General features: G+C 53.5%; 2 protein-coding genes across 2 annotated transcripts in view; both read right to left on the bottom strand.

Moving 5' to 3' along the window:
• The window catches only part of LOC144271891 (uncharacterized), a 132,176-nt gene that overhangs the window by 78,279 nt on the left and 26,119 nt on the right, over positions 1–27,778 (bottom strand). The gene's annotated exons all lie outside the window — the stretch shown is intronic.
• LOC144271991 (E3 ubiquitin-protein ligase TRIM39-like) lies at positions 157–7,957 on the bottom strand. The gene is made up of 6 exons (XM_077829730.1): positions 7,571–7,957; positions 5,898–5,993; positions 4,512–4,742; positions 3,585–3,607; positions 3,393–3,496; positions 157–953 (listed from the first exon to the last, which is right to left on the bottom strand). Exons 1-6 carry the CDS (start codon positions 7,955–7,957, stop codon positions 394–396), a joined length of 1,401 nt encoding a protein of 466 aa, XP_077685856.1. The 3' UTR covers positions 157–393.

The following is a 27,778-nucleotide window of genomic DNA, read 5'->3' as shown; positions in this document are numbered from 1 at the left end:
CACTCACTGGGCTCCTCTCCTCCCCTCTGTCACTTCTGCCAGGGGCTCTTCCTCCTTGGGCCTCTCTCCCCTACCCCCTCATTACAACCGCCTCCGCCCAGCCTGCCTCTTGTGATCTGGGCTTTTCCATTCCTGCTTCTACAAACTCCTCCCTGCCCTGGATCCTACACAGCCCAGCAGCCTGCACCCCATCCCCTCATGCCTGCACCCCAATCTCCTCTCCCCCACATCAGAGGCTGGGTTCTGGAAAGTGAGAGAGGTGAGGGTGGGAAGTGGGGGGAAGCTGATGTCCTTTTCACCATCACACCAGGGGGGCAGAAGCAGGCTGTTTCCAGAAGTGTCAGGAAGTCTGGTATTCCGGCAATGTGTGAGTGGCCAGCTTAGGTGTCACCTTCAGGGACCAGGATTCCCTCTGGCCTGAGCTGGGACTGAGCAGATTATGAGGGGAGCTGCATTTTTACCTCCAGCATTGGCACAGGGACTGAAGAAAGGACGGACTGTTCCAAAGAAGGTGTCAGTGAAAGTGAAGAGATGGGATCTGTCAGTCACATTGTAAAATGAGACCTCGCCTGCCTTATAGTCCAGGAAAATCCCAACCTGGCTGGGCTTGATGCCCACATGGAGGGGGGTTGCGGGGAAGGTGAGGGCCTCATATTCCCCATCTCTCAGACACATAGTCCAGTATCCATTTTTAGGCAACAGGTGATCTGGACTCTTCCTGCTCACAGACTCCTTACAAATCCCCAGAGTCCATCCAGTCTTGTCTCCCACCTCCACCTCCCAGTAATGCCTCCCTCCTGTGAATCCCTCAGCACCCAGGACAAAGACACAGGGATCAAATCTCTCAGGATTATTGGGCAGATTTTGTCGTTTGGTTTTGCATATCACACGTTTCCTATCCTGAGACAGAACAAGGTTGGGATGAGCCGTGTCTGGATCCAGAGTCACATCCACTGGGGAGAAAGTCACAGAGTTAGTGCTGAGGGCAGGGGCTGGTCACTAAGATCTAAGGGAAATTAACCTGTGTCCCAGTTAATCGCTGTGTCGGGGTGTTGTTGCCTTAAAGGGGAGTTAGGGCCTTGTCCACCCACGGGAAAGAACTTGAGGAGAATATTGGCATGTGAGTGCGTGTGTGTGTGTGTCAGTGGGGTTAGAGGGGAAGGGCAGGACAAAGGGGAGATATCAGTGGGGGTAGGGGAGGGGCAGGCCCCAGAGGGCAGATACTAGGCTGGGAAAGCAAAGAGAAGAGGAGGATCAGGCTTGGGGGAACGAAGGGTGTGGGGAGGGGCAGGCATTGGAGGATGAGGGGTGGCCCTGGAACCAATGCAGGAAAAGCAGGCATTGGGAGTGTCAAAGGGAGTAGGAAAGGGGGAGCGTAAGAGTGCCACAGTGTAGGAGGAAGGGACTGGCTGGTATTGGAGGGGGCAGGGGGAAGGGGAGGGGTAGAGGGAATGAGGAGAGAGGTGGGTGCCTAGGGTGCAGAGGGGAGCAATGGAAGGGCCAGGCCCCAGGGAAGCTCTATTGCTTTGAGGCCATGTGTGGCTGGTTTGTTACTAAGCATAGGTCGGCGCTGTCCCCACACACACTGGATGGGCAGTCCTGCCCCAGGGGGTGCAGCAGGGACTCTCCATGCTGGCCCGATGGGCATCACCTTCCAGCCAGGCAAACCCCACAACCAGGCCCTTCCCTTGCTCAACCCGGCCTCTCCCCCAGGGCATGGGAAGGATGACTGGGCAGGGTAGAGGGGGGTGCTGGGAACTGTAACTGGGCATTGGGGGAACAGGGGCTGTTGCTAATGAGGCTGGGGCAGTGAGGAGGGGAGGGGCCTTTACCCCACTTACTGCCTCCTCCATCTAGGATAAGCTGCACGGGCTGCCAGTCCCACTTCACACTTTATGCTACATCTTGTACAAAATGTGCCATGTGAGGTGTATATGGAAAAGTTATGATTTGCTGAATATGATTAACCTATTTGTGTGCATGTAACATTTTTGTCTCTCACGTTATGAATATTGACTATGTATCTGTATTTCAAATGTGTGTGCTCTGGGTAACACCCACAACTAGCCTTTCAGGTACAACAATGAAAAAGCTAGACAGTGCCAATGGTTCAGCAGCGAAAACAGCAGGCCATGGAAAAGGTTTGTCTTCACCTGGGGACGCTTCAGCCACCCTATGGATAATGGCTGCCATGACTCATCAAGCATGCAAGGGCATGTGACCAGACTGAATGTTACTGAACTCCATTTGGGTACCTGTATTTTTCCACAAATTGGGCTGGGAACTTGGCTTGGAACAAAGGGGTTCCTGACATATGAAAGAAACTATAAAAGGGGGAAGTGATCTCACCAAGGGGCCTCACTCCCTCTACAGCTCAACACTCGGAAACACCTAAGGAACAAAGACTGACCTGGGGGAAGTGCTGGTCCTAGGCTGGAAGAGAGGATTCCTGCCTGTGTATAGAACATCTACAAACTGCTTGTACTTGCTAACAGGGTGAGACACTGTTTGATTTAAATCCTGTCTAGTATATTAGGCTTAGATTGCATTTTTGTTTATTTGCTAGGTAATCACTTATAATCACTTAAAATCTGTCTTTCTGTCATTAATAAATCTGTTTTATATTAGCCAGTGTGAGTTTTTGAGTAAAGTGTTAGGGAATCTTAGCTCTGTTTACAAAGGCTGGTGCATATCTTCCCTACAGCGAGGAGGGAGCAGAATAATTAATGAGCTTGCACTGTACAGATCCCTCTCCAGTGCAAGATGGTATAATTCTGGGTTTACACTCCAGAAGGGCAGGACTTGGGATCTTGGAAATTGGCTGGTGCCTCCATGGCTTAGGTAAAGCACTCAGGTAACTCAGCTGGGGGTGTGGCGCCACCTACTGTTATGTTGGGTGATAACAGGGCCAGGAGGGGCTGGCTGTGTGCCATCAGCAAAAGCTGTGTGAGAGGCCAACCCAGATGGATAGTTCGGGGGAGGGCAGTGGTTCCAGTAGCTTCCAGGCTCCACCCCAGGAGTGCAGCCCACCACAGCACCTTTTTCAGTTCATTTGAAACTATTCAGAAAACTCAGCATGAATTCACAAATCGTTTCAGTCAACCCAAAATATAATTTTCTGGCAAGTTAACTAAAAACATTTTGCCCAGCTCTACTTCAAACCCCTCTAAGAAATGGAGCCCAGATCCCAGTGACTTGCAGTGAATGACTGTCAACACCCTAGCAAGGGGATTTCTCCCAGTTTAGGGAGGCCAGGTCTTGTCTTTGGGGCTGCTGCCACACCAGCCTGCTGGTCACAATGTGGCCTACACCATTTGTCCCCATGCACAACACATGTCAATTCTCCTCCCCACCCACATGTAAAGGAAACCCAGCCAGCAGCTCTCACTCACGAGTGAATCTCGCCAGCATTTCCCTCATGTCAAGGCAGATTTTATACCCATTCTTCAGGGCAGGAGAAATGGCTTCTGGTGGCTGGAGTTTCACATGCTCACTCCTGTGAAGAAAACGTCCCACGATCACTCATCTGCTCTGCACCCACATTGCTCATGGGAACAGAAGGAGAAATGGAAATGGGCACAGACCTGATCAATGTACTTTTCACACCCTGAAAGGAGACAGAAAGACAGGGAGCTGGGTTAACACCATGTGCAAAAGCCTTCAAAAAAAGGCTTCAGACTTTCCATTCTCTACCACATTGAATCCACAATATTTAACACAGCCGCTTCTCTGCAGGACACTCAGCAGTGATCACCGATTTCAGGTGCCCCATCACCCTGGCTCTGACTTTCAGAGGAGCTGAGTGTCATGTGACAATGGCACAGACTCGGGGGATGTGACATTCTGCGAACACTGAACAAGGAGCTGTGTTGGGACAAGGAAAGCAGCAGAATCCCTAACACACCTCTGACTGTCCCGCCACTTACCTGCAGATTTTCCACCAAACTGTCCCCAGCCTCACACCTGTGTGGCTTCTTGCTGCAGATCTAAGGAGACAGGGCCCAGATCCTCACCCTGAGCAGCTGCAGCTCCCATTGTTTCAGCTGTTGTGTGGGTGCTCAGCCCTTCCCAATATCAGCCCCCAGGTATCCCAGGCTGGCACCCAGAGATGGAGGCCCCCAGCACCAATGGCCAGTGATGAGAGTCTTGGCCCTTTCATTTCATGAATTTGAGAGTTCACTTTGTCTTGTGTTTCCCCCTTCTGGACTCCCCCTTGTCACCACTGAGAATCTCTGCTCATCAGCAGCATTGGGGCAGGTTCCAGCTGGCTCAGCAGGGACCACATCAGCCCCTTGCTCCTTCTGCTCCACCCGTTCGACAGGCACAGCCCCCGCTGTATCTGCGTTTCTCTCCAACATAGACTGCGCGTGTCGGCACCGACAGGACGTTCATGTCGGGAAACTGTCAGAGCAGACGCAGGAAATAGGATTGGTCACTAATTCCTGGGATCTAGTCACTGACCAGAGAGTTTAAGGCCACAGGATGGATGGGGAGATTGTTAACAGTCTCACCTGCAGCAGTTCAGCGGCCCGTTGCTGACGCTTCTCCTCCATCTCTGTGATGAGACTGATCAGTGCAGCACTCTGCTCTGAAAGCTTTGTTATATTGTGCTGTAGTCTCTGCAGACTCTCCCTCTCCTCCTCCGCCAGTCTCCGCAGGAGCAGCTGCTCTTCCTCACTCAGAAGCTGGTGCAGTTTCTTAAATTCACGTGTGATCGACCGTCTCCGATTCTCCACTTTGTCCTTTAGTAAAAAATGGAGAAGGAACAAACCGCAGGAGCCAGAGCTGGGCACACACTGAACTGAGTCTGCCTCGGGGTTAGTGAGCAGGGCTGCTAGTCTTGGGCTGCGATGATCACGTATCCATATGAGGCTTTAGAGTAATGGATCACCATAAGGGAAATGCAAAATGCCCTTCTGAGAAAAAGTACCTGGGTCACACTCCCAATCGCTGCTCCTGTATCTCCACCCCCACCCCCTCCCCTGATCTGGGAGTGGGAGTCTCAGGGGCAGGGTGAGAGGGCCGTGTCCCTCTCCTGTAGATCCTGGTGCTCTTGCTGCATTGTGGGCAGGCAGTGGCTACCCTTGGTGACCCTTTGAACAGTGAAGCTGGGATGGGAGCATCTGGCCTCTTCCTGAAATCAGAAGGTCCCAAGAAGACCCCTGTGGTAAGAAGGGCGAGCTGGGACCAGGGACTCGGGGGGGTGGGGGAACAGACTGGGGGAGGATAGGATCAATCATGGGGAGTGGGATAGGGGTCCACACACAGAGGCAGTGGTACATGGGTGCCGGATAAAGCTCAGCACAGGGACAGTGGTACATGGGTGGGGGTCAGCATATGGAGGCATGCGGGAATAGGGGCAGGAGCTCTCCTTGCTACACAAGCTGAGGGACCAGGCTGTCCATCAACATACATCATAGCTCTGATTGGCTGCCCTTCACTATCAGGAAGGGGAAAGACAGCCAATCAGAGGGGATTTCCCCTCAAACGAGGGGTGTCTCCTGCCCACTCTTGAGAAGGGTCTGAACCCCCCCCCCCAATTGGCTGCTCTGGCTGCATGAGGAGCGAGTGGGTCTGTGTGTATTGGACAGTGGGTGGGTGGGTGCAGGATGAGTTGCGGGGGGGTGCAGAGGTCGCGGTGCAGTGAGTGGGGATTGGGTGTATGGACAGTCCTGTGGTGAGTCTGTGCTGCTACCCCTGGGCCAGGAACTGCTCCTCCAACCAGGGCTGCTGCACTAGGATCCCCGTCAGAGACATTTCCTGCTCCTGGCACCATTGCACTGTCCCAGGGCAAACAGCCAGAGCAGGTTATAACCTCAGCCTGCAGCTTTACATCCCGCATCCCCAGGAGCACTGCAGGGGGAAGGGCTCAGGGAAGGATGAACCCAGACACCCACCTGCCAATTCATGTAATTCTTCTGCTCTTTAGATGTCAGCTCCAGGGCCTCCTCCAGTGCCTGCCTCAGAGGGCCCAGGGCTTCCTGGAGTTTCACCTTCAGGGGCACCGTGTGAGATAAACATCCATTAGTCTGCTTGTCTGTTGGGTGGAGACTGCAGGAGGCAGGGTCGGTGAAAGCAGAGGCCCTATAGGACCATGTCTAGACCCCAGCTACTGGAGTCATGTGATTACCTCAGGCTCTTGGCATCCATTAAAAATGCATGATTCAAACCCTCCAGGTTGCAAATTAAATATTGAAACATGCCCTGAGTGTGACAGACACAGTGACACCTGCCTGAGTCTGCAGAGAGCCTGAGCCAGTCACCCAGAAAGGTAATGCCATGTGTCTCTAGGGGGTGTTAACCTGCCAACTGTAACCCCGCAGAGGACGCTGTGTGTGGCAGGAAGGGGAGAGCTCTTCCACCCACCAAAAGAGAGACAGTACTGCAGGGAGAGGGGATTCCCTGATCCTGTATCTCTCTTTCTCAGGGGAGAGGGGACCCCCCCGCTCCTGTCCCCAGTGTTCCCAAGGGGAGGGAGCCCCCAGCCACACGCCCTGCCTGTTCAAAGAAGTTTGCAGGTCCCACCCGCAGCAGACAGCCCTTGGGTGTATGGTCCCTTTTACAGCCACTGCCAGTGGGGCAGGGTCATAGCAGGGCCCGGTGACAGTGTGTGGAGCCTGGGCCTCGGGTGGCCTCAATCTGGTCCTGTGTGAAATGCACATTTCAGTAACAAAGCCAGGAGAATGCCCTGGGCAGAGATAGCAGGGGCAGCACTGCAGGACCTGGGGCATGGTCTGGCTGAGACGCTGATCCCAGGGGAGACTCTTCCCCACCTGGCTGTCGCATTCAGAGTCCTCTGGAACGCAGGAGTTTAGCTGAAGTGCCAAGACACTGAGTCCAGCCCAGGCCCTGCAGCCCCTAGCGCTAACCAGGGCAGGGGAATCCTCGCATGGGGGGAAGATCTATGTGTCTATGGTGCAACACCAAGCACAGACCATGGGGCCCAGGATCCAGCCCCATCTCTATTCCCCTTTCCCCATTTCCTCATCTCACAGGTGTCATTTGTTTGGGGGATGTCATTCATCTCAGGCCAGCTCCCAATGTCCCACACTGGACATACCTCCCTCTCCTGCTCTCACACCACTTCCCCTTCCCTTTGGGCCCCTCTTCAAACAACCCTCCCTCACCCAACCCCATAACACACATAGACACCCATGCTGGGTAAAGCCCCAATGGGATATGCCCAGGTCTCCATGGGAGATGCCTGCAAAATGGAGAATCCAAGGCCTTTCCTTCCTGATGTTGCAAAGTTGCAAGCAAGCCCCAAACCCATAGTCTGAGCCAACCCCTCAGCCCTCACCCACACACTGACGAGGGAAGAGCACCAGTCCTGGTTTCCTCCACTCAGATGCCATAAGGTGGCCGTGGTCACCTCGCATTGGAAGCCCTGCCTGGCAGAGAGATGGAGCCAGACGGACCCCTCACTGCCCAGCCTGGCAGCACCTGGATCCCTGGATCCACCTCCCTTAAGTCGTGTGAGTTCCCACTCCCCCCTCCCAGCAGCTGGCTCTGGAGAAACACAATGGGGCATTTAAGGGGTTCCTTCAGCAAGAGCAGCAGTGATTCCTACCTTATAACCCTGGGCAACTTCCTCTATGGGGACCACATAGATGGCTTTTCCGTCCTCCTTACAGAAAAGCTGGAGTTTTTCCTTGTGTGTCTCACACAGATTTTCATTCTGAGCTTTCTCAGGCTGTAACCTCAGTGGTTTGATGCTCTCTACGATATTGGCCAGCTGCCTGTTTGGCCTGAAATTCCCTTTCTGGAACAGCGCTCGGCACTCAGGACAGGGGAACTGTGTGCCTGATTCAGGCTTCCTTTGCTCACAGTACTGGGTGATGCAGGCTTGGCAGAAGTTGTGCCCACAGTCTATGGTCACTGGCACAGTCAGATACTCCAGGCAGATGGAGCAAGTGGCTTCTTCTAACGCTTTCCCTATGGGCGCTGCTGAGGCCATGGCTGTCTTCTGTGTCTTGTTGATGGGCGGTCCCCTTGCTGCCTGAATCAGCTCTTCACATGCCCAGAATAAGGTGAGAACAGGAGGATGTGGGGGAGAAAGGGGGGGGGTGCCACAGAGAAGGTGGGAAAGTGAAATGGGGTGAGATGGAGAGAAGAGAACAGGTAAGACACGATTATTGACCTTCTGTATGGTTTTGGAGCCTCATATGGAGATGGATTTGACTGCACTTCGTTAACATTAACTCTTTATTTTGGGGTTGGGGGCAGCTATATCAGAGGAACCCCTTGACCAAATGACTCCAACTTGCACCACTCACTCTAACCCAGCCCTAACCTGACACAACAATATTTAAAGTAATCTGAGTCTGCAGGGGGATTTACAGCACTTGGAACTATCGGCTCTTTGAGAGGAAAGCTCTGCTCTTGAGGCAAAACTTCCAAGAAACGCCCATTTCCTGGAGCAGACTGAGTAATAACATGCCCAGCAGTCAGACAGCCTCAGACCGCTGTCAAGGGACCGGTTCCAACTCAGTCTCTGGCAGGGATGAAAGTAGAAATAAGGACTTACCGATACCGGGCTGGGTTGGGGCTGACTCTGGCCCCCGGAAGGGGCTGGGCCTTGGGCGGAAGGGGTGAGAATGGGGGGGTCAGAGCCAGCCCCCGACCTGCCCTGTACCAGTAAGTGCCCTCCTCCGCTAGGGTAGCAGCGGCAGCTGGGGGCTACAGCAGCAGTTTAAAGGGCCCAGGGCTCGGCCGCTGCGCCTGCTCCGGGCCCTTTAAACCGCTGCCGGCACCCCGGGCTGCCGCTGCTACTCCAGGGCTCTGGCAGCAGGGCTCCAGGGGCTATTTAAAGGGCCTGTGGCTGCAGCCGCTGCTGGAAGCCCCAGGCCCTTTAAATTGCCACCTGGGGAAGCCGGGCAGCCCCGGTACGGTATGGTATGGTACGGAGTGTACCAGCTTACTGTCACCTCTGGTCTCTGGTCTATACAGCACGGTGCCTTGAGCTACCCTGTGCCCGATGTCAGCTGTGCTTCTACACACACTTGTCGGCCACAGAGCAGCAGCCAGTGTGTCAGGCAGACTGGAGCTGGCGATTGGAGCTAACGCTAACCCCTCCTAACAACTCCAGGATTGCTTCCCCAAAGGGGCCATGGGTGCTCAATCCTGATCAGCTGAGATCCACGTGGGGCAGTTCAGAGCCAAAGGTAGAGCCGTAGGTTTGTGCAAAAATCTAAGAAGCGAGCAGGAAATGTCCCTGTCCCTTTTTTGGAGCGGGTGTATGGTCTGAGGTCTTTTTTTGCAGCCAGATTAGGAGAAAGCAGGAAGTCACATCCTCACATTCTATCTAAATTACATTAAAACATGTGATTTTGGGCTGTTAGGGAAGTGATCCTGCCCTAAGAGCACCCACCGTCACCAGATAAAGAAACAGATCTTAAGATATTTAAAGAAAACCTTTTTTGACAGCATCCTGTCTGGCAAGGAATCACTTATGAACAGTTGTGGGTGTGAAACCTCCATTTCTTTATTGTTTTGCCATTATGGTCCCTGCTTCTCTATTGTTTAGCTGCATAGCTTCTGTTCAGTTTTTTGCTTGTTTATGTCTATTACATAACTACTAATTTTGCAAGTTGGTAAATGAGCTAAGGTGGTGGGGTAGAGAATTTTTTCTCAATATGGTAGGATTGATCAAAGAATTATTTTGTAATACTTTAGTAAATAATTAGTTAAGGTACAGCTAAGCAGGACTCAAGTTTCACTATATAAACTGGGGTCCAAAAGGAAGTTCTTTGGAACCTAACTCCAGGACACAGCCCCAGAGCAGAGCTGCCAGGTCTCAACACCCTACCGACTAGATCGTGCAGAAACTGGAGTTCCCAGGTTACCTGATTCTTACTGGCTGGCAGAAAAAGTTCGTCTATTGGGAGTGGTGAGCAATATATACCTAGTGTGTGTATTCTGTTTTGGTGATCGTTAATAGCGAGAGGTTAAGTAGGATATTACTGTGTAAGGCTCTTTCACTGGTAAAAGACCCTGGAAACCCACAGAGTGTGAGGTTATACCCTGAGCCCAGGGAAGGATGAAGGTGGGTGCCTAAGTTAACAGGTTACGCCTTGAGCCCTAGGAAGAGGGTAAAGGTGGGTGCCCCCAGAGTGTGCAGATAACATGAGGGACTGTATCTTGGGAACACCTCGCTCAGATAACCTTAAATTTGGACCAAGAACATGACCACAGACCTCGACAGGGCACAGCAGCTTTCAAGAGAGCCCAAACCAGCATGTGGATTTTAGAGCACTTCAAAGACCAGCTATGAAACAATAAGCTCATCTCAGCCTTATCTATATTGGTGTAATAAAACAGGAAGAGATTAGGTATTGGTGGTTGTCAGGGCCTGTGACCTAGAGCCTGGATCTACAGAGGCACAGCTGGGGATCACTGTGATGCGATCGTGCCTCAGAAATTACCACCCAAGGGAGCCGGCGTGACGGCACCCTGCTGCCCTCTGATTTGCCTAGCACCCTATTTAACCCTGGGCGTTGCCCAGGAAGTTGTCTGGGAAACCCCCGGCTTTGGCTTGCTACACTTTGCCTTGTCTCCTGATTGCCGGTCTCTATCGCAGCCTGAGTCTTGCCTCCTCGCTGTGGCCTGGCTGTGATCTCAGGTGTCCAACCCTGGCCGGACTCTGTCCATGATCTTGCTTTCCTCTCAGTCCTGCTCAGCATCTGCTGTCACTCATGTGCAGACCCCAGCCCATCAGTGATGCCTAGGCAAGGCTGCCTAGGTCCTGGTCCCTTACAATGGGGTCGGCTGGATTCTCAGCATCACCAAGGGAGAGTTTCTTAAGCTGAAATTGTAGTACAAATCCCAAGAGAGAAGCCAGTGCCTGCCCTCCCTCAGGGAGCCATTGACAGCTGCTGTCAGGAGAGCTGAGTGGTGGAGGTGCAAGGGCAGGTTCTCGGGCAGAGGTCCCCAGCTCCCACGGATGGTTCATGGCCTTATTTTTCAGAGGCTGCGAACCTGCAATCCACCTCAGTTTCGATGGGAGCTGGGGCCTCTCAGCACAGCTGAGGTGCCAGGACAGAATTGGGGGTTGTGAACTCCTGCCCCACATGTGATGACTCAGACAGATCAGTCTGGCTACTCTCAGCTTTACCCACAATGGGCCAGATTTCCAAAGGGGTTAAGGTGCCTTCAGGCCTGTGTAACAAAAGGAGGATTGGGGGCTGCTTGCTCCACCGATTGCCATGGAAATTTCCAGAAAAATTTATACCTGGCCCTGGTACCACTTGTCCCTACCCTGCCCATTAGTGGGGCTCAGGGCATAGGGGGCGGCAGGGGTGAGGATGGGCAGAGGAGATGAAGTGTGATGCTTGGGGGGAAGAGTGGGGATCCTGGGCAGAAAGGGGAGTGTTGGAAACTGAGAGGAGGCAGTAGCAGGCAGTGCTGTGCTGAGGGGGATGTTACAGAGGGTCTCTGCAGCTGGGAGCATCTGTGCTGAGCGGTAGAGACATGGCACCATCTGGGCTATTTGCTCCCCTCCTGCTCCCATTTCCTGTTGTGGAAGGAGCCAGGATTGATCAGAATCCAGCCCGTTGGCCCAGCCCCAGGGATCCCATGGACACCCCAGCCCGCCCCTCAAACCCTGCTCGGATGGGGGCAGGGTCCCTTTCTTGGGGCTGCTGCTGTTGCTGCCCTTAGGACAACACTGAGAGGGCATCCTGCTGCCTCCTTGTCTCAGCCCACAACAGGCCTTCAGCACCAGCCCTGAGCCTCCCTGGACCTTCTACTTAAACTTAGAATTCTGTCCAAAGGCGGACATTCTGCGGGGGCTGGAGCCAGCCCCTGGGGCAGCCCTGGGCTCTGCCCGCACCAGCCCCGCACCCGGAGCCTGCAGGTGAGGGGAGAGACCCAGGGGAAAAGGCTGGGGCCGGGCAGGAAAGTGACTCTGCACAAATGGACCCGCATTACACAATCACGGTTACTGGGGGGGGGGGGGGGGCTGCGAGTCCCAGAGCTGCTGAACGCAGGAGAGTGAACACTCTGAGGGAGGAAAGGGGAAGGAGGGGGAGAGACCGAAAAGGGCAGCAGGAGCAATAAGTTAGGAGGGAGAGTCCCAGCTCCCAGATCTGCCTGGATCCACAGGTGATGTGAAGGGAGGGGAAGGGAGGTTTCCAGTCCCTCTTTGCGGATACCCCAGGCATGAGAAGGTTTGGAGGGCTTCTGTTCCCGAGAGGAGAAGCCCCGTCTGCACAAACCCTTCACCTTGGGGATAAAAACCCTGGTGGCTCCAAACAAGCCCTGAAGCTGAGCCACATACAGCCCCCAGTTACTGATGAGCCCTGCCCTGCTGTTGTCCTACCCTGGGCCTGGGGGCTGGTGAGCCCAGCTGTCTCTGCGCCCTGCCCCAGAGCAGAGATCTCTCCTCTCCGGGGCATGCAGGCAGCAGTGGGATCCCCCATCAGCTCTGCCCCAGCTGCACGGAGACAAATTGCTCTGTATCCTGGGGAGAGTCAGAGACACACGGGACCCTGAATCTGTCTCCAGGGTCTGGGACTCTGTTCTGGCTTAGGGCCTGAATGAAGAGATGGTGGGGCTCCTCACCTTTCTGTCTCTGGGCTCTGTGTCTCCCCAGGCTCTCTCTGATCCTGGGAGCTGCCAAGCCCCCGCTCCTCCCGAGTTCGGTGCCTCTCTGCATGCCCCGGAGAAAGCAGCGCTGTGTCATCTCCACCCAAAGGTGCCAATCTCCCTTGGGGCCTGGGGAGAGAGACCGCCCACAGGGACAACAGCCTAGGCCTGTCAGGGTGTATCCTCCCCACCCTGCTCTGCACGGAGCAGCTGCTGCAGACTTGGAAAATGACACAGGCCATTTGGCAGCTCCCTTTCATTCACTTGGACTGATTTTCTGTTGCTCACCACTGTGTGAACCAGGAATAACAGGTTTAATTTCATTTCCCTGTTCCCATAAAAGTGCTGCCATAACAGCAACCGGCCATTTCTCTTCTGCAAACTTCCTGCTGCTGCGGGGTGAGTTGGAAATAGAGATTGGGATGAGAAGCCATGTCCCATCCAGGGAGGGCTCTGTTCCTCTCCCCTTAGGACTGTGATGAAAGGGGAATTTTCTGTAATATTTTTATGAAGCCTATGTGTATCAGTTTCCCTCTGTACTTTGCACTGCTGCCCGGGGGGGTTAACCTGCTCCTGGAGCAGCACAGGAGACATGGGGTGTGTGTGTCACCTAGCTGTCTGGAGCGGACTGAATGGGTCAGTGAAGGGCTGGCCAACGCCCACCATGTCCATGGAGAACCCGAAAAGACAGTGGAGCCACAGGGACCAGAACATTCACACCCAGCAATCAGTGACCAAGAGGAAGGAGATTTTTTCCCCACTTCTCTGCAGAGAAGCAGAGCAAAGCCCCAGCCTGAGAGCAAAGGAAAAGGTGTCACATGAGGGGTTAAGTGCTGGCCTCTGGAGAGACACAGGACTCTCACCTTGGCCTGACAGAGACAGAAGTGGCGGCCAGAGCAGCTTGGCTGGTGATTGCACTGGCTTGGCCAGGTGGACAACGTCTCTCAACCTTTATTTCTCTCTAACCTAAGGAATTCTGCTGCTCTTTTTGCTTGACTAATAAACCCTATTCCATGATGAAAGGGCTGCCATACTTGCTGAGGGGCACTGGTCCCTGTAGAGTGCACAAGCCTCTGACGAGGAGCCTGTCTCAGCTGGACTCCCTGGGCAGAGCTCATGGTATGAAATGGGAGCGCTGGAGCCAGAGGTTGAGTCTCAGAGGCCATGTGGTCTACCCTCAAGGAAGAGTGAGACCCCTTTGGGGGTGTCATAACCATACAGCTAAGGGTAGCATAAAATCCCTCTTTACCCTGTAAAGGGTTAATTCCTCTTTTACCTGTAAAGCGTTAAGAAGCTCAGATAACCTGGTTGGAACCTGACCAAAAGGACCAATAAGGGGAGAAGATACTTTCAAATCTGTGGGGAAAGGTTTTTTGTCTGTGTCTCTCGGATCCAGCCAGGAAACAGGGCAGGGAAAAATACATCTCCCTAAGCTATATCTGAACTAAGCATCTAGTATTGCAGAAATAGTAAGTAATAGGAAAGAAATGCATTAGGTTTTCTTTTGTTTTAGCTTGTGAATTTTCCCTGTGCTAAGAGGGAGGTTTATCCCTGTTTTTATAACTTTAAGTTTGCCTAGAGGGGAAATCCTCTGTTTTTGGGTCTTTTGTTATTCTGTAAAGTACTTACCATCCTGATTTTATAGAGGTGATTCTTTTACCTTTTCTTTAATTAAAATTCTTCTTTTAAGAACCCGATTGATTTTTTCATTGTTCTTAAGATCCAAGGGTTTGGGTCTGTGTTCACCTATACCAATTGGTGAGGATATCATTCTCAAGCCTCCCCAGGAAAGGGGGTGTAGGGACTTGGGGGGATATTTGGGGAAAGTAAGGCTCCAAGTGGCCCTCTCTGAATGTTTGTTTAAATCACTTGATGGTGGCAGCGATATTAAGGCAAGGAAGGAATTTGTGCCTTGGGGAAGATTTTAACCTAAGCTGATAAAAATAAGCTTAGGGGGTCCTTCATGCAGGTCCCCACATCTGTACCCCAGAGTTGAGAATGGGGAAGGAACCCTGACAGGGGTTCTGCCACACAGAAAGGGTTCCTGTGGGGGCACAGCACAGATCCTGTAGATCCATGAGCAAGACACAGAAGGATGAGGTGACGTTGTTGTAATAATTGGGGCCTGTTAGGCTCACAACTGAGGTAGGCCTAACTATGGGAAAGTGGATGGAAGTTTCTGAAATGATTTAATCACCTGCTGTCAGGGTTCCCTCCCCACTCTGAACTTTAGGGTACAGATGTGGGGACCCGCATGAAAGACCCCCTAAGCTTATTTTTACCAGTTTAGGTTAAAAATTCCCCACGGCACAAATTCTCCCTTGTACTTTGGATTAGGTAAACGCTGCCACCACCAAGTGATTCAAACATTTATGGCGGGCCACTTGGAGCCCTATCTCCCACTTAATATCCCCCCAAGCCTTACACCCCCTTTCCTGGGGAGGCTTGAGAATAAACAAGATGAGCACAGACCAACTTTGGGTTTTTAGGGACACTAAAAACTCCAATCAGATTCTTAAAGAAAACAGAACTTTATTAGAAAGAAAAGTAAAAGAAACACCTATGTAAAATTAGAATGGGAGATAATCTCACAGGGCAATCAGATTCAAAACACAGAGGATTCCCCTCTAGGCAAAACTTTAAAGTTACAAAAACAGGGATAAACCTCCCTTTTAGCACAGGGAAAATTCACAAGCTGAAACTGTTGCCGGCACCCAGTGCCGAGAGGCAAAACAACAGCAGGGGTTCGTTACCCGGTGTGTTTCACTCAATAATCACAATGGGGTGGAGAAGCAGAAAAGTTTATTTGCAGCTGCAAACAAGGTACAGGGAGAATAGAATCTCAAATCCTGCACACCAGAGCAGGTCTTTACACACACTTTTATATTTCTTAATGCTACTGCACTACACATCAGCCAATTAAAACTTTGCACAAATACTCTGCCTTCCTTATATGGGTTACAACAATGTGTATTTCCTGCAACCTCTAACAAGCATTCCTAGCAACTTAAACAACCAGCACATTCTGTCTGGCCTTGTAACTATCTCCTATTATCTTTAGCTTGGCGTCAGCAAACCTTACACTATGAGGCATTATCTGCGGCTGCAACATTGTTTTAAGAGCAAAAGAGCTTACTCTAACCAGCCAGGCCTGAATTCTATTAACGGGGGGTGAGAAGAAGCCCTTAGGCCTTCAGCAAAGAGACTTCCTCGACCCTTATGGCCTTCCATCCCCTCGACTTAACTAGTGGCCATGCCCTGGGGTCTCCAACAATTCCCTCCTTTGAGAATACTCATTTCTATTGCTTGAGTCTTCTCATCTTTATTTACTTACTAGCGGGTTATGCATAAAATTAAAATTTTCAAAACTATGCAAAATAAGTATTTTTACACAGGACCACATACAACACAGTAAACATAACATGATTAATACAGGGGAAAAAACCCTTAAATAATAGGCTAAAGAACCCACTTAGCCATGGGGAAAGGCCCCAACCAGAAAATAAAGAGTGTAGCCAATCCTCCCTAGTTTGCTAATGAATGCCCTTTAACAGCTGTTTTAGGCGTTGTAAATCAGCTTCTACAGATGGCCCTGCATCTGTTGTATTAAAGCAACACATGCCGGCAAACTCCTGGCATAGGTGACCATGGCGTAGAAGCAAATAGTCTACAGCCAGCCTGTTCTGTAGCATACCCTGACGTACTTCTCCTAACTCATGTGAGAGTTGGGCCAGGACGGTTGAGGTTAAGTTAATGGCCTTTGCCACCGTGCAGGCAAGGTGCTCTACTGCGTGATAATTATGCACCACAAGCCCAGGGATACAACTAAGGAAAAGGCCAGAGCTGCTGCCTCACTCTCTGAGAATAAGGTTCTCTTAGAACGACGTTGCGTTCACTGCACTCTGGGCCAGTGCCAGCCAGGTATTTACGGGTACAATGCCTGAAACAGCAGTACCAGTTAGGCACATGGCCAAGAGGGGGAATAAAATATACCCTCCCATCTATTTTCCTGCCTTCCCGGCGGGCTGCCATTTAAATAGTAATTTTAGTCCAAGATCCTCAGTGGAGGGGGCTGAATGCACGGTCCACCTTTCAGCCGGGGGGGGTCGACACCGCTTTCAGCCGGGTATAATGAATCCAATTCTTGTGTCCCTCGACCTTTGCTGCCATGTGGGAGACCAGCAGGACGGTATAGGGTCCCTTCCACTTTTCCTGGAGAGGCTCGTCTTTCCAGGTACGTACACGCACTGAATCACCAGGCTGCAGGGAGTGGATGGGCGAATCCAAGGGTAGAGGCTGGGAATCCTTAGTATACCTGTGAAGAGACAAAAGAACAGCAGACAGGGAACACATATACTGAGACAAAAACCCATTCCCCAATTCCCACTCTCCCCCTGACACAACCAGTGTACCATTCATAGGCCATGCCCTTTCAAACATAATTTCAAAGGGACTGAGCCCTAATCTACCCTTTGGGAGAGCACGGATGCAGAGCAGAACTAGGGGCAGGGCATCAGGCCACCGTAGGGAGGCCTCCTGGCATACTTTCGAGAGATGTCACTTAAGGGTCTGATTGGTCCGCTCCACTACCCCACTGGCTTGCGGTCTCCAGGGTGTATGGAGTTTCCAGGAATCTGTAAGGCGTCTGAGATGCTTTGGACGATTTTTGACGTGAAGTGTGTTCCATAGTCAGATTCCATCCACTGGGGAAGTCCACACCATCCTCCAGATCATTTATGAAGCGCCGCATGGGTCCTGGCATGGACTGAGCCTGCCAGCCCAGCAGCAGAGGCAGCGGCAGAGAGGGGGGCTCAGCCAGGCAGAGCGACAGGGTCCCCACCTGCAGGGGAGGGGTCAGCGCTGGGGCAATAGGCCAGGCTGGGTCAGGGGCTGGCAGCGAGCGCGGTACCAGCACCTACAGCCCTGCTGGAGACCCTGTGCCCAGCCAGCCGGGAACCCAGGTCTCAGGCATCATTTGGGGGTGGTGCCAGGAGCAGCTGCAGGGAGTGAACCTCTTCCAAGGGAGGGGGCTGGAGTCACTGATACAGGATTGGCCTCAGTTACCTGCATATCCTCTTGTGAGTCCTGGAACAACCGGCAGAGAAAGAGAGTTGAGAATTCACACAGCAGAGTCACCCAGAGCAGGGTTCGTTGCAGAGACTGTGGGGCAGACCCAAAGTCCTGACACAAACAGACCTGACTGTTCAGCAGCAGCTATAGCCAGGTCCGTACATGGGCCTGCTCCCCACAGCACCCGGCTCTGCACCATCTCACAACAGACCAGGGCTCAACAGGCTCCAACTCCCCCTCCTCTTTTCTGTCCCACATTCCCGTGCTGGGTTTCTCCCCTGTGCACACACGCCCAGCCTGGGAGCTGCTCCATACAGGGGAACAAGCTCCCAGCAGCTGTCGTGCCCTGCCCTAGCACAGAGACCTGGGAGTCTCACCTCTCTCTGCAGCCAGCCCCTCTGGCAGGAGAGATAGAGAAAGAATAATTAGTCACAATCCCTGTCTCACCACTACTAGAGTCACAGCTCTTTCAAGCTGATACAATATCACAGGACAGGCTGGCGACCAAGGCACAAGGAGGGAGCTTCTCCTAGATAGTTAGGCACCTAAAGATGCAGGTAGACACTGAATGGGATTTTTAAAAGGGCTGAAGCAGGTTAGGCAAGTCCATAGGAGTTAGGTGCTTTGGAGGTTCCCACCAGACACCTAAATACCATTGAAAGTGTGGCCCAAGGTGCTTAAACACTAGGGCCCTGATGCTCAGCTGGTGTCAGTCAGGGAGGCTGAGAATCCGTGATAACATCTCCTGTTAACCAAGAGCACCCACCCCTGCACTCAGATAGCCAAGGAGAGAGCAGGAGACAGCACTGGGCACACAGATTCATGATTATGAATTATCTGCTCTCCTGAAATCTTCCCCTTTGGGCTCTGCTCTGAGCAGCCAGGGAAGCTGGGACCCCAAGGGCTCTCCCAGGATCTGGGCCTCTCTGGGCTGGGCAGTCACAGTGCTCTGAATGAAGCTCTGATCCACGAGTAATACGGGCACACAGGAACTGATAATAACCCAACCTGCTGGGCCAAATCCCTCCCCCTGCCCCCAGCAGCGCCCCTTACCCAGGAATCCCATCACAGCCTCCTGGAGATTGTTCTCTCGAGGGAAATCCAGGATTCTCTTTTCCAGCTCAGGGGACTCAGGCACCAGATGCGGAGACATGGCCTTCTCATCCCTGCAGAGACACGAGCGTGTTTATTCCTCCCATTCCTCGGCCCTAAGTTCCTGCCCTCCAGAGCCAGATGGGGAGTGGGTGGGAGCTGGGCCACAGGCAGGGCTAATGGGGCCATGACCTCTATTTCCCAGGGAATTTACTGCCTGCACAATCTGCCAGGATCAGCCTCTCCATCCAGAGAGAAAACCCAGCCTGGGCAGGGCCAGCCCCAGCTCCCCTCACACCTGGCCCAGCCCCACGTTCCCCACAAGGGCCTGGAGGGGCTTCTCCCAGGGACGAGAGAGGGGCCAATTCTCCAGGCCCAGCTTCTCCTCAGCTTCTCCTCTCAGCCTCCAAAGGGCCTGGTCATTCCCCGTGGGGTGGGGGTTCTGGGACCGAGACACTGCCCCACTAGGGCCTGGCTGGGACACTCAGCTCTTTCCCCACAGGCCCTAGCATCCCCTTCACACGGGACAGGCTTTGGGCCATGACAGAGCTGGGGACAGGTCCTAGCTGGGCCCTTGGAGTGACAGGCCCCCAGCCCCATTAATGATCCCCTGAGCCAGTCAGGCCCCCAGGGAGGGTTCTGCAGCCCAGAGCTGTGGGGCACTCCCCTCCCCAGGGTGGGTCACACAGACCCAGTGGCTTCAGCCTCAGGGCGATGGGGACAGAGGGAGGCTGGATCCAGAGGGTGAGACTGTCCCACGGTTGGGCCGCTGGGGGCTGGGTCTGTAGCCGGGGCTCTGAGTCTCTTCCCAGCACAACGGGGCGTGAGGGGCAGACGGAGCCTGGACGTACCTGCTCACGGCACTTCTGACACCCTAGAGGGGAAGGAGAGACAGAGCAGAGAGTCAGTGGCCATGGCCCAGCAGGCCCCCTGCACCAGACGGGTCACTCTGCTCCCCCAGCCCCGGCCCCACAGGCTGCTCCCCCAGTGGGGTGGAGACTTTGAAGGGCTGTGCTAGTGGGAGCAGAGCCCCGTTCACACCAGCTGCCCTGCAGAGACGGCTGGGCCCCCTGCACTGAGCCCCAGGGGTGGGGCTGGAACAGCCTTTCACCAGCCTCCCTCCACCTCCCCAACAGCCCAAACTCCTGTCTCTCTGCAGCCCTGGGCCCCTGGCCCTGCAGACGCCCCGGGCCGTGCTCCCTGCACTGAGTTACTCTGTCAGCCCGAGTGACTCAGGGACCGTCTCCTCCCTGCACTGGGCTCTGGGTGCATCTGACACTGTCTCACCTGCAGCAATTCCAGCACCGGCTGCTGACGCTTCCCCTCCAGCTCCGTCATCAGGGCGCTGAGCCGGGAAATCTCCTCACCCAGGTGGGTGGCATTTTCCTCCCTCCTCCTCCCAATCTCCTCGTCCAGCTCTCCCAGCCGGGCCAGGAGGAGGCGCTCCTGTTCAGCCAGAAACTGGTGCAGCCCCTCGCACTTGGACACCACCAGCGGCCGCTCCACTTCCGTCTGCCTCTGGGGTGCACAGAGATACGCAGGGGCAGGGCAGGGACACGGGGAGAGCAGGTGTCTTGGGAAATGGTACAAAGCCTTGTCCGGGCTCCCCAGAGCGTTTCATTCAATCTCTTTGCCAGAGTAACTGTGGCTACACTAGAGCTTTTGCTAGTATAAAAATGTGATCCAAAATCACCAACCCCCAGCCCGTCCCCACCACTGTCCCAGCACCAGAGTGAAGTGCAGACCAGGCCGTGGCAAATGGTGCTTCCCAAACTGCCCAATGGCATCACTGGGACGTCTGACACTCGAACCCTGGGATCAGCAAAAGTCTCCCCCTGCTCTGCCCTGACCCCTGCCACATCTGTGCCTATTCAGTGTTTTACTGGCCTCTCCCTCTGCCCCCCCTTTCCCCCTCCCCCGTGCTAGAGAGACAGAGACAGAGGCTGCTCCCAGCTACCCTGGTGTAAACCCATTGACCCCAGTGGGAACTAACATCAGAGTCCCAGAGGAGTCTGACCCTGACCCCACTGACTTCGGTGGGCTCACTCCTGATGTACACCAGGTACCTGAGAGCAGAGTCTGCCCTGCACTGGTTAAAATGACCCTGACCTGTCTCCCTGTAGCGACCCTGGAAACCCTTTAACCTTCTGAATGACCCAGACCCCAAGCAGCGCAGAGACCCCCTGCTGCTGTTGCTGACACCCCTGTGCAAAGCGGCCAGGCAGGGCAGGGCACCTACCACGAGCCTCTCCCTCTCCTTGTCCCAGTCGGATTTCAGGCCCAGGAGCTCTTCTGTCTCCTCCCACGGATGCTGCAGGCGGGTCAGGATTTGCTCCTGCAAACAAACAATGGCTCTGGGGGCTGGTTTGGGGTCACTGGTTTGTGTCCAACAATAACATCATCACTGAGCAGAGTGAGGCTGTGGGAGCAGGTCCCCCTTCTCCAACCCTCTGAAAAAGTGACCTCAGCTCCAAGGTAGCTCCCCGGCAGAGCTGCTGAGCCTGGCCCACTCCGTCCCAGCACCATCATCTCCAGGCTGTTTCCCTGCCATAGGTCTGGTGCTCTTGAACAGTCCCTGGGAGGAGCTCTTTAGTGTGGCAACCCCCTTAAGGTCACACTTTTTCCAATGAGGAAAGTCACTTGGCTTCACCGCCTCCTGACTCTGAATCTCAGAGCCTTCAGCACCCCTGTTTCAAATCAGCAAGTCCACCTGAGTTGGACACCCAAGGGAGACTTGTAGGCCCCAAGGGAGCCATGTACCCCCACTTCCTTACCCTGGAGTGACTCTCAGCTAGCATTGTAAAAGCAGGGGGGGTTATTACAGGGGCAGTCAACAGGCAGACCGCGGGCCAAATCTGGACCACCAGATGCTTTTGAGCAGATCCTGAAATCTTTTTATTATTTTATTATGATCATGATTGTTATTATTTTTTATTATTTTCTCTGAAGTCTGGACCTTGACTATGCCTTGACCAAGAAATTTGGACCTTAATAAAAAATAATTGACTCTCCTTGTTTTTTGACATGTCTGGAACACAGCGCAGACAGTGCTTAGTTAACACAGAGAACGGAAAGGTCCATCTGGGTCAGTCCCAGAGCCCTCTGTCCCCTCTGTCGTCCGAGCCCACAAGCTCCTCTCCTGCCTCCAGCTGCCCACACTTAGAACCCCAGCCCAGTCCTTTGTCCTCCAGCTGGGCACACTTGGCTGGCTTCCCATGGAGGGTGGGCCGTCCATGGTCATTTATTGTGTGGTGCCAAATGTCCAGGCAATTGGAATGGCCATTGTCTTCTGGGACACACCATGGGCATGGGGCCCCAGGCAGCCAGCTGTCCCTCATGCCTGTATCTCTGGGTCTCTACAAGTAACACCTTTCCCCCCTCCCCTCACCTACTTAACCATGAGTAAGGCTAAGATTTTGTCCGGGATATTTTTAGTAAAAGTCACGGCAGGTCACGGGCAATAAAGAAAAATTCACAGAAGCCCGTGACCTGTCCACGGGGAGTTCAGCTGCGGGGTCCCCACACCTCTCACAGTGGCTAGGCAGCTGTGGGGGCTCGCTTGGAGCTACGAGCTGAAGTCACAGAGGTCTCTGGAAGTCATGGATTCCGTGACTTCTGCAACCTCTGTGAAAAACTCATAGTCTTAGCCATGTGTAACCCATGCCTGCTTGGTGGGGCGCTCTGTCCCCCTTCAGCAGCACCTAGACCAACTAAAGATGTGTGAACCTCCTACAGTCTTGGAGAGGAGAACAGGTCTTTTAGCTCACGCAGTAGAGGCTCGTCCATTAAGCTCCACAGGTCCCCCTCTTTGCTCCCAGCTGACGACAGCTGTGGGTGTTAAACATGCACCACATAGGGGACACTGAGGCACACACAATATTCATCCAAAATATTATGAAAAATTCCCACTGCACAACAATCCCGTTATTAGGCAGCTCCCTGGCTCTAACCCAGGGCTGGTCAGACACACAGGGGGGCTCTGTAGCTGCAGAGAAGCTGCCCCTGTAACTTCTAGCCATGCAGATAACTGTTCCCTACCCTGTGCTCCTGGGTAGCCTCCTCCATGGGAACCACCGTGTGAGTGCGGTGCACCCAGGATCGGTCACACACCAAGCAAAGTGGGGTTTGATCCTCCTCGCAGGAGAGTTTCAGAGCCTCCTGGTGCCTGTCACCCACTCTCTGCCCCTCGGGCTCTGGCTCCGCCTGCAGCCTCAGGTGTTTCACTAGCTCCGCCAGGTTCCCCAGCTGCCCGTGGGGACACAGGTCTCTCTGCAGGGCGGTTTCTCTGCACTGGGGGCAGGAGAAGTTTGGCTCCAGCTCCCCCAGCACTGGCTGATGCAGGCCCGGCAGAAGTTGTGGCCACACTCAATGGTCACTGGGTCTGTGAAATACTCCAGGCAGATGGAGCAAGTCACTTCGTCCTGGAAGCTCCCAGCTAGGTTCCCGGCAGCCATGGCCCCGCCACACCTGGACCCAGCCGCTGCGGGTTTGTTTCACTTTCCTGCGCTGAGAGGAGCCTGTTTGGCTGGAGCTGGGGCGTTTCCTTCCTGCTGCTCCTAGCAGGGCCTGTGCTGAGCTGCAGCGAGTCACCCCCAGTGTCACAGCCTAGGGGTCAGGGGAGACAGAGCCAGGGCTAGCGAAGGGTTAACATCAGCTCCTCTCTCCCCCGCCCAGTCTGTGCAGAGCCTGGGGCTGGCTGGGGGCTGGTTCTGAAAGCCCCTGTCCCAGTGAGGGGGGCAGCTGAGGTTGGGATGGAGGGAAGGGGATGGAGCAGCTGAGAGCGTTTGTGGCTGGTGCTGGGAGAAGTGGGGAGAACACAGAACAGGAATTAGAAACTCTGCGGCCCCTGGGTCTGAGTTAGTGATAAACCCTGTTACATGATGCTGCTGCCTCCATTGGCAAGTTTGGTAGATGAAACTAATGTCGACACGAAAAAATCGACAAAAAGCAATGACCCCAATGCGCGTTTACATTTGCTCCCTGTGTCGACAGATCGTGTCCACATTAGGGGCACCATTGTCGCTAGGGGTGGCGAGTTGTATGGGCCCTTAGTGCCCGGGCTCCAGCAAACTCAGAGCCCAGGGACCCAGCTCCACCAATGTTCGGGGCCATGTCTCTCCCCTGGCTCCACCTGCTACCCACGCGCGCCCCCTCCCCCGCATGTCCCCCGGCCCCATCTGCCTCCCCCGTGAGTCCCTGCCTGCCCTGGGCAGCGGGTGGCTGCCCGCTGCAGCTCTGCACTGAGCTCCATCGCTGGCTGATGCTGGCTACAAGGGAACGGTGCTGGGGGCAGGCTGAGGCGGCTGCTGTTGCGGCTGTGGGGGGGGAGCAGGAAGGGGAGAGGAGGAGGCGCATGGCAGACCCCACCCCCTGCAGGGGATTCCAAGAGGGAGGAGCTTATCCTGGATGGACCTCCTGAGCAGCAGCCTGGGGGGGCTTGGGTGAGCGTTGGGGTGGGGAGAGGCCCTCCCTCCCCACAGCTCACTGTTGCCAGTGGGGAGAGGGCTGGGGGAAGTCCTCCTCTCTGGCCTCCTGCCCCAGCCCTGGGGCAGCCTTTCTGCTGCACCCTGAACTTCTCATCCCTGGCCCAGCACCATGCCCCACACCCCAACCCTCTGTCCCAGCCCAGAGCCTGCACCCAGCACCCAAACCCCCTCCCAGACCCTGCAACCTACACCCCCTCCCACACATAAACTCCCTCCCAGAGCTTTAGGCAGGTGTGGTGGGGGCGGGAGTACCACCAAAAATGATACAAACCTGCTGCTCCTGTCTGTTGCTAGGTGTTGTGGGAAGGTGGAAATGGAGCACGGTGCATCCTGGGATGTGCAAAATGTCCCGTCATGCACTACTTTGCGTCCCAGCCCTCCAATGGTTTCCGGCTTCCTTTCGCACCGTTTTTCCAACGGTCAGTCTTTGCAAGCGCGCGACAACATCTGCAGTGAGCGAGGATGGATCCTGCATGTCTCTCCTACGAGCTGTTAATTGTCGTGAGGACATCGCACATGGCAGCACAGTTACTCGCGAAGTTACTGACAGAGGGGGCATCGCAGGTGCCCGACATTCTGCATGATATGGACAGCAGCAACATAGTGCTTTTGCCATTCACAGAGCAGCTGCATATGGTAGACCCTCGCTTTTGGGCTAGGAAAATAAGCACTGATTGGTGGGATCGCATTGTCATGCAGGTGTAGGATGAAGACCAGTGGGTATAGAACTTTAGGATGCGTAAAGCAACCTTCCTGGAGCTATGTGCTGAGCTGGCCCCCGACCTGCGGCACAAGGACACCAGAATGAGAGCTTCCCTTTCGGTAGAGAAGCATGTTGCAATTGCTGCGTGGAAGCTGGCGAGTCCAGACTACTACTGGTCAGTCACAAATCAATCTGGAGTGGGGAAGTCCACTGCTGGGGCTGTATTACTCCAAGTGTGAAGGGCAATAAATCACATCCTACTACAGAGGACCGTGACTTTGGGAAATGTGCATGAAATAGTGGATGGCTTTGCAGAGATGGATTTCCCTAACTGTGGAGGGGCAATTGATGGCGCACACATTCCAATTTTAGCACCAGACCACCTTGCATCAGAGTACATCAATAGGAAAGGATACTTCTCTGTGGTGTGGCAGGCGCTTGTAGATCACCGTGGACGTTTCACAGACATCAATGCAGGCTGGTCTGGAAAGGTGCATGACACACACACATCTTCAGGAACAGTGGCCTGTATAGAAAGCTGCAGGTGTGGACTTTCTTTCCAGACCACAAGATCACAGTGAGGGATGTGGAAATGCCCATAGTAATCCTGGGAGACCTGGCTTACCCTTACAGCCCTGGCTCATGAAATCTTACACAGGGCACCTGGCAGCAGCAAGGAGCGTTTTAACTGTAAGCAGAGTCAGAATGAGCTCTACCCTGACATCTGGTGGTAAGCTGTGGAAAAGGACTTCAGGGGCTGATCTCTTCTGTATGGGCACACCCATCCTGCCTAGCATGATGGGACTGCTTGCTCAAATAATCACTTTGGCTGCTGTGGGATCCCCAGTCTCTTTGTTATTGGGGCAGGAGTAATAAAGTGTTGTTATTCTGGTTATGTGAATCCAGGACAGTAGAACTGTACTTGGCATTTTATGACTGAGGGACTCACTCTCAACTAAGTAGCACTTGCTGGGCAAAGGACATGGGTTCCAAAGCCTAGTGAATTGAGAGAGGTTAGGTGCAGGGTTGTGTTTACAGAGTGAATTTTGACTTCATTAGGAGTCTTGTTATATACTGTAGAGCTGAAATCCCTGATCTGTAGGTCTAAGCCTTAGACCTGCTCTGGGCTAGTGGTTCTGAGAGTGCCAGCACTGAGGTTCCTCTGCTAAAAGCAGGAATCACTGACAGCTGTGTTAAGTGGGGCTGGGGGCTGAAATAATATTGGTGAGCAGCTGGCAGAGAGGAGTAGTCAGGGAGGCGAGGCGAGGCTGGGGATGAAGACTGCAGCAGAACCCCACGGAGAGGTGTGGCAATTGGCTGTTGACCTGAGCAGTGGAGCATGTAAAATTCACCCATACCTCCTGTCCCCTTCCACCCAGGTTGGGAGGTAAACTATGCAGATGAACTTCTGAACTCTGGGGGTTGCACTGACCAAGAACAGAAACCATGGGTGGGGTGACTGTTGGGTTACTGGACTTAAGACCCTAAAGGGAAAAGTTTCAGAGTAGCAGCCATGTTAGTCTGTATTCGCAAAAAGAAAAGGAGTATTTGTGGTACCTTAGAGACTAACAAATTTATTTGAGCATAAAATTTCGTGAGCTACAGCTCACTTCATCGGAAAAGGACACTGCCAAACTTACTTGGGGGTGGGTCTTTTGCTCATGGTTTATGTTATGAATCCTGTTTGCGGTGTTCCCCACATAATGCTGCACTGGTTCTGCATAATCTGATGAGGTTCAACAAGGACAAGTGCAGAGTCCTGCACTTAGGACGGAAGAATCCAATGCACCGCTACAGACTAGGGACCGAATGGCTCGGCAGCAGTTCGGCAGAAAAGGACCTAAGGGACGAGAAGCTACAGTGGACAAGAAGCTGTATAGAAGTCAACAGTGTGCCCTTGTTGCCAAGAAGGCCAATGGCATTTTGGGATGTATAAGTAGGGGCATTGCCAGCAGATCAAGGGATGTGATCGTTCCCCTCTATTTGACACTGGTGAGGCCTCATCTGGAGTACTGTGTCCAGTTTTGGGCCCCACACTACAAGAAGGATGTGGCAAAATTGGAAAGAGTCCAGCGGAGGGCAACAAAAATGATTAGGGGACTGGAACACATGACTTATGAGGAGAGGCTGAGGGAACTGGGGATGTTTAGACTACAGAAGAGAAGAATGAGGGGGGATTTGATAGCTGCTTTCAACTACCTGAAAGGGGGTTCCAAAGAGGATGGCTCTAGACTGTTCTCAGTGGTAGCAGATGACAGAACAAGGAGTAATGGTCTCAAGTTGCAGTGGGGGAGATTTAGGTTGGATATTAGGAAAAACTTTTTCACTAGGAGGGTGGTGAAACACTGGAATGCGTTCCCTAGGGAGGTGGGGGAATCTCCTTCCTTAGAAGTTTTTAAGGTCAGGCTTGACAAAGCCCTGGCTGGGATGATTTAATTGGGGATCGGTCCTGCTTTGAGCAGGGGGTTGGACTAGATGACCTCTTGAGGTCCCTTCCAATCCTGATATTCTATGATTCTATGATTGTTTCCCTCCTTTATTGAAAGGCTTTTGCTACACACAGACTCTGTGCTTGCGAGAGGGGAAGTGTTGCTCTTAGAGGTGCCCAGGGGGGTAGTATGTAATTGTCCCAGGTACTGGGCAGGGGCTCGAGCTGGTTTTGCATTGTGTTAGTGAAACGGAACCCCTAGATACTGAACCCAGCCCTTGTTGCTGCCAACTTTGACGGCCAGAAGGGTTGCATAATAACACGCTGAGCAGGTGCAGCATGATAGTTGAATGTGCCTTTGGCCATTTGAAAGCTCGCTGGAGGTGTCTCAATGGCAGGTTAGACCTTACCGAG

Source organism: Eretmochelys imbricata, chromosome 11 (genome assembly GCF_965152235.1).
Source record: "Eretmochelys imbricata isolate rEreImb1 chromosome 11, rEreImb1.hap1, whole genome shotgun sequence".
Lineage (NCBI taxonomy): Eukaryota > Metazoa > Chordata > Testudines > Cheloniidae > Eretmochelys > Eretmochelys imbricata.
Note: the sequence above shows the minus strand (reverse complement) of the source record. Positions and strands in the feature narration are given on the sequence as shown.

Bases quoted from the DNA above. Each gene is read 5' to 3' on its own strand.
- LOC144271991 (XM_077829730.1), bottom strand. From the start codon at position 7,957: ATGGCCTCAGCAGCGCCCATAGGGAAAGCGTTAGAAGAAGCCACTTGC. The intron at 5,994-7,570 runs GTAGGAATCACT...GTGCCCCTGAAG, and splicing joins AAGTTGCCCAGGGTTATAAG to GTGAAACTCCAGGAAGCCCT. The intron at 3,608-4,511 runs GTGAGACTGTTA...GTCTCCTTTCAG, and splicing joins GGGCCGCTGAACTGCTGCAG to GGTGTGAAAAGTACATTGAT.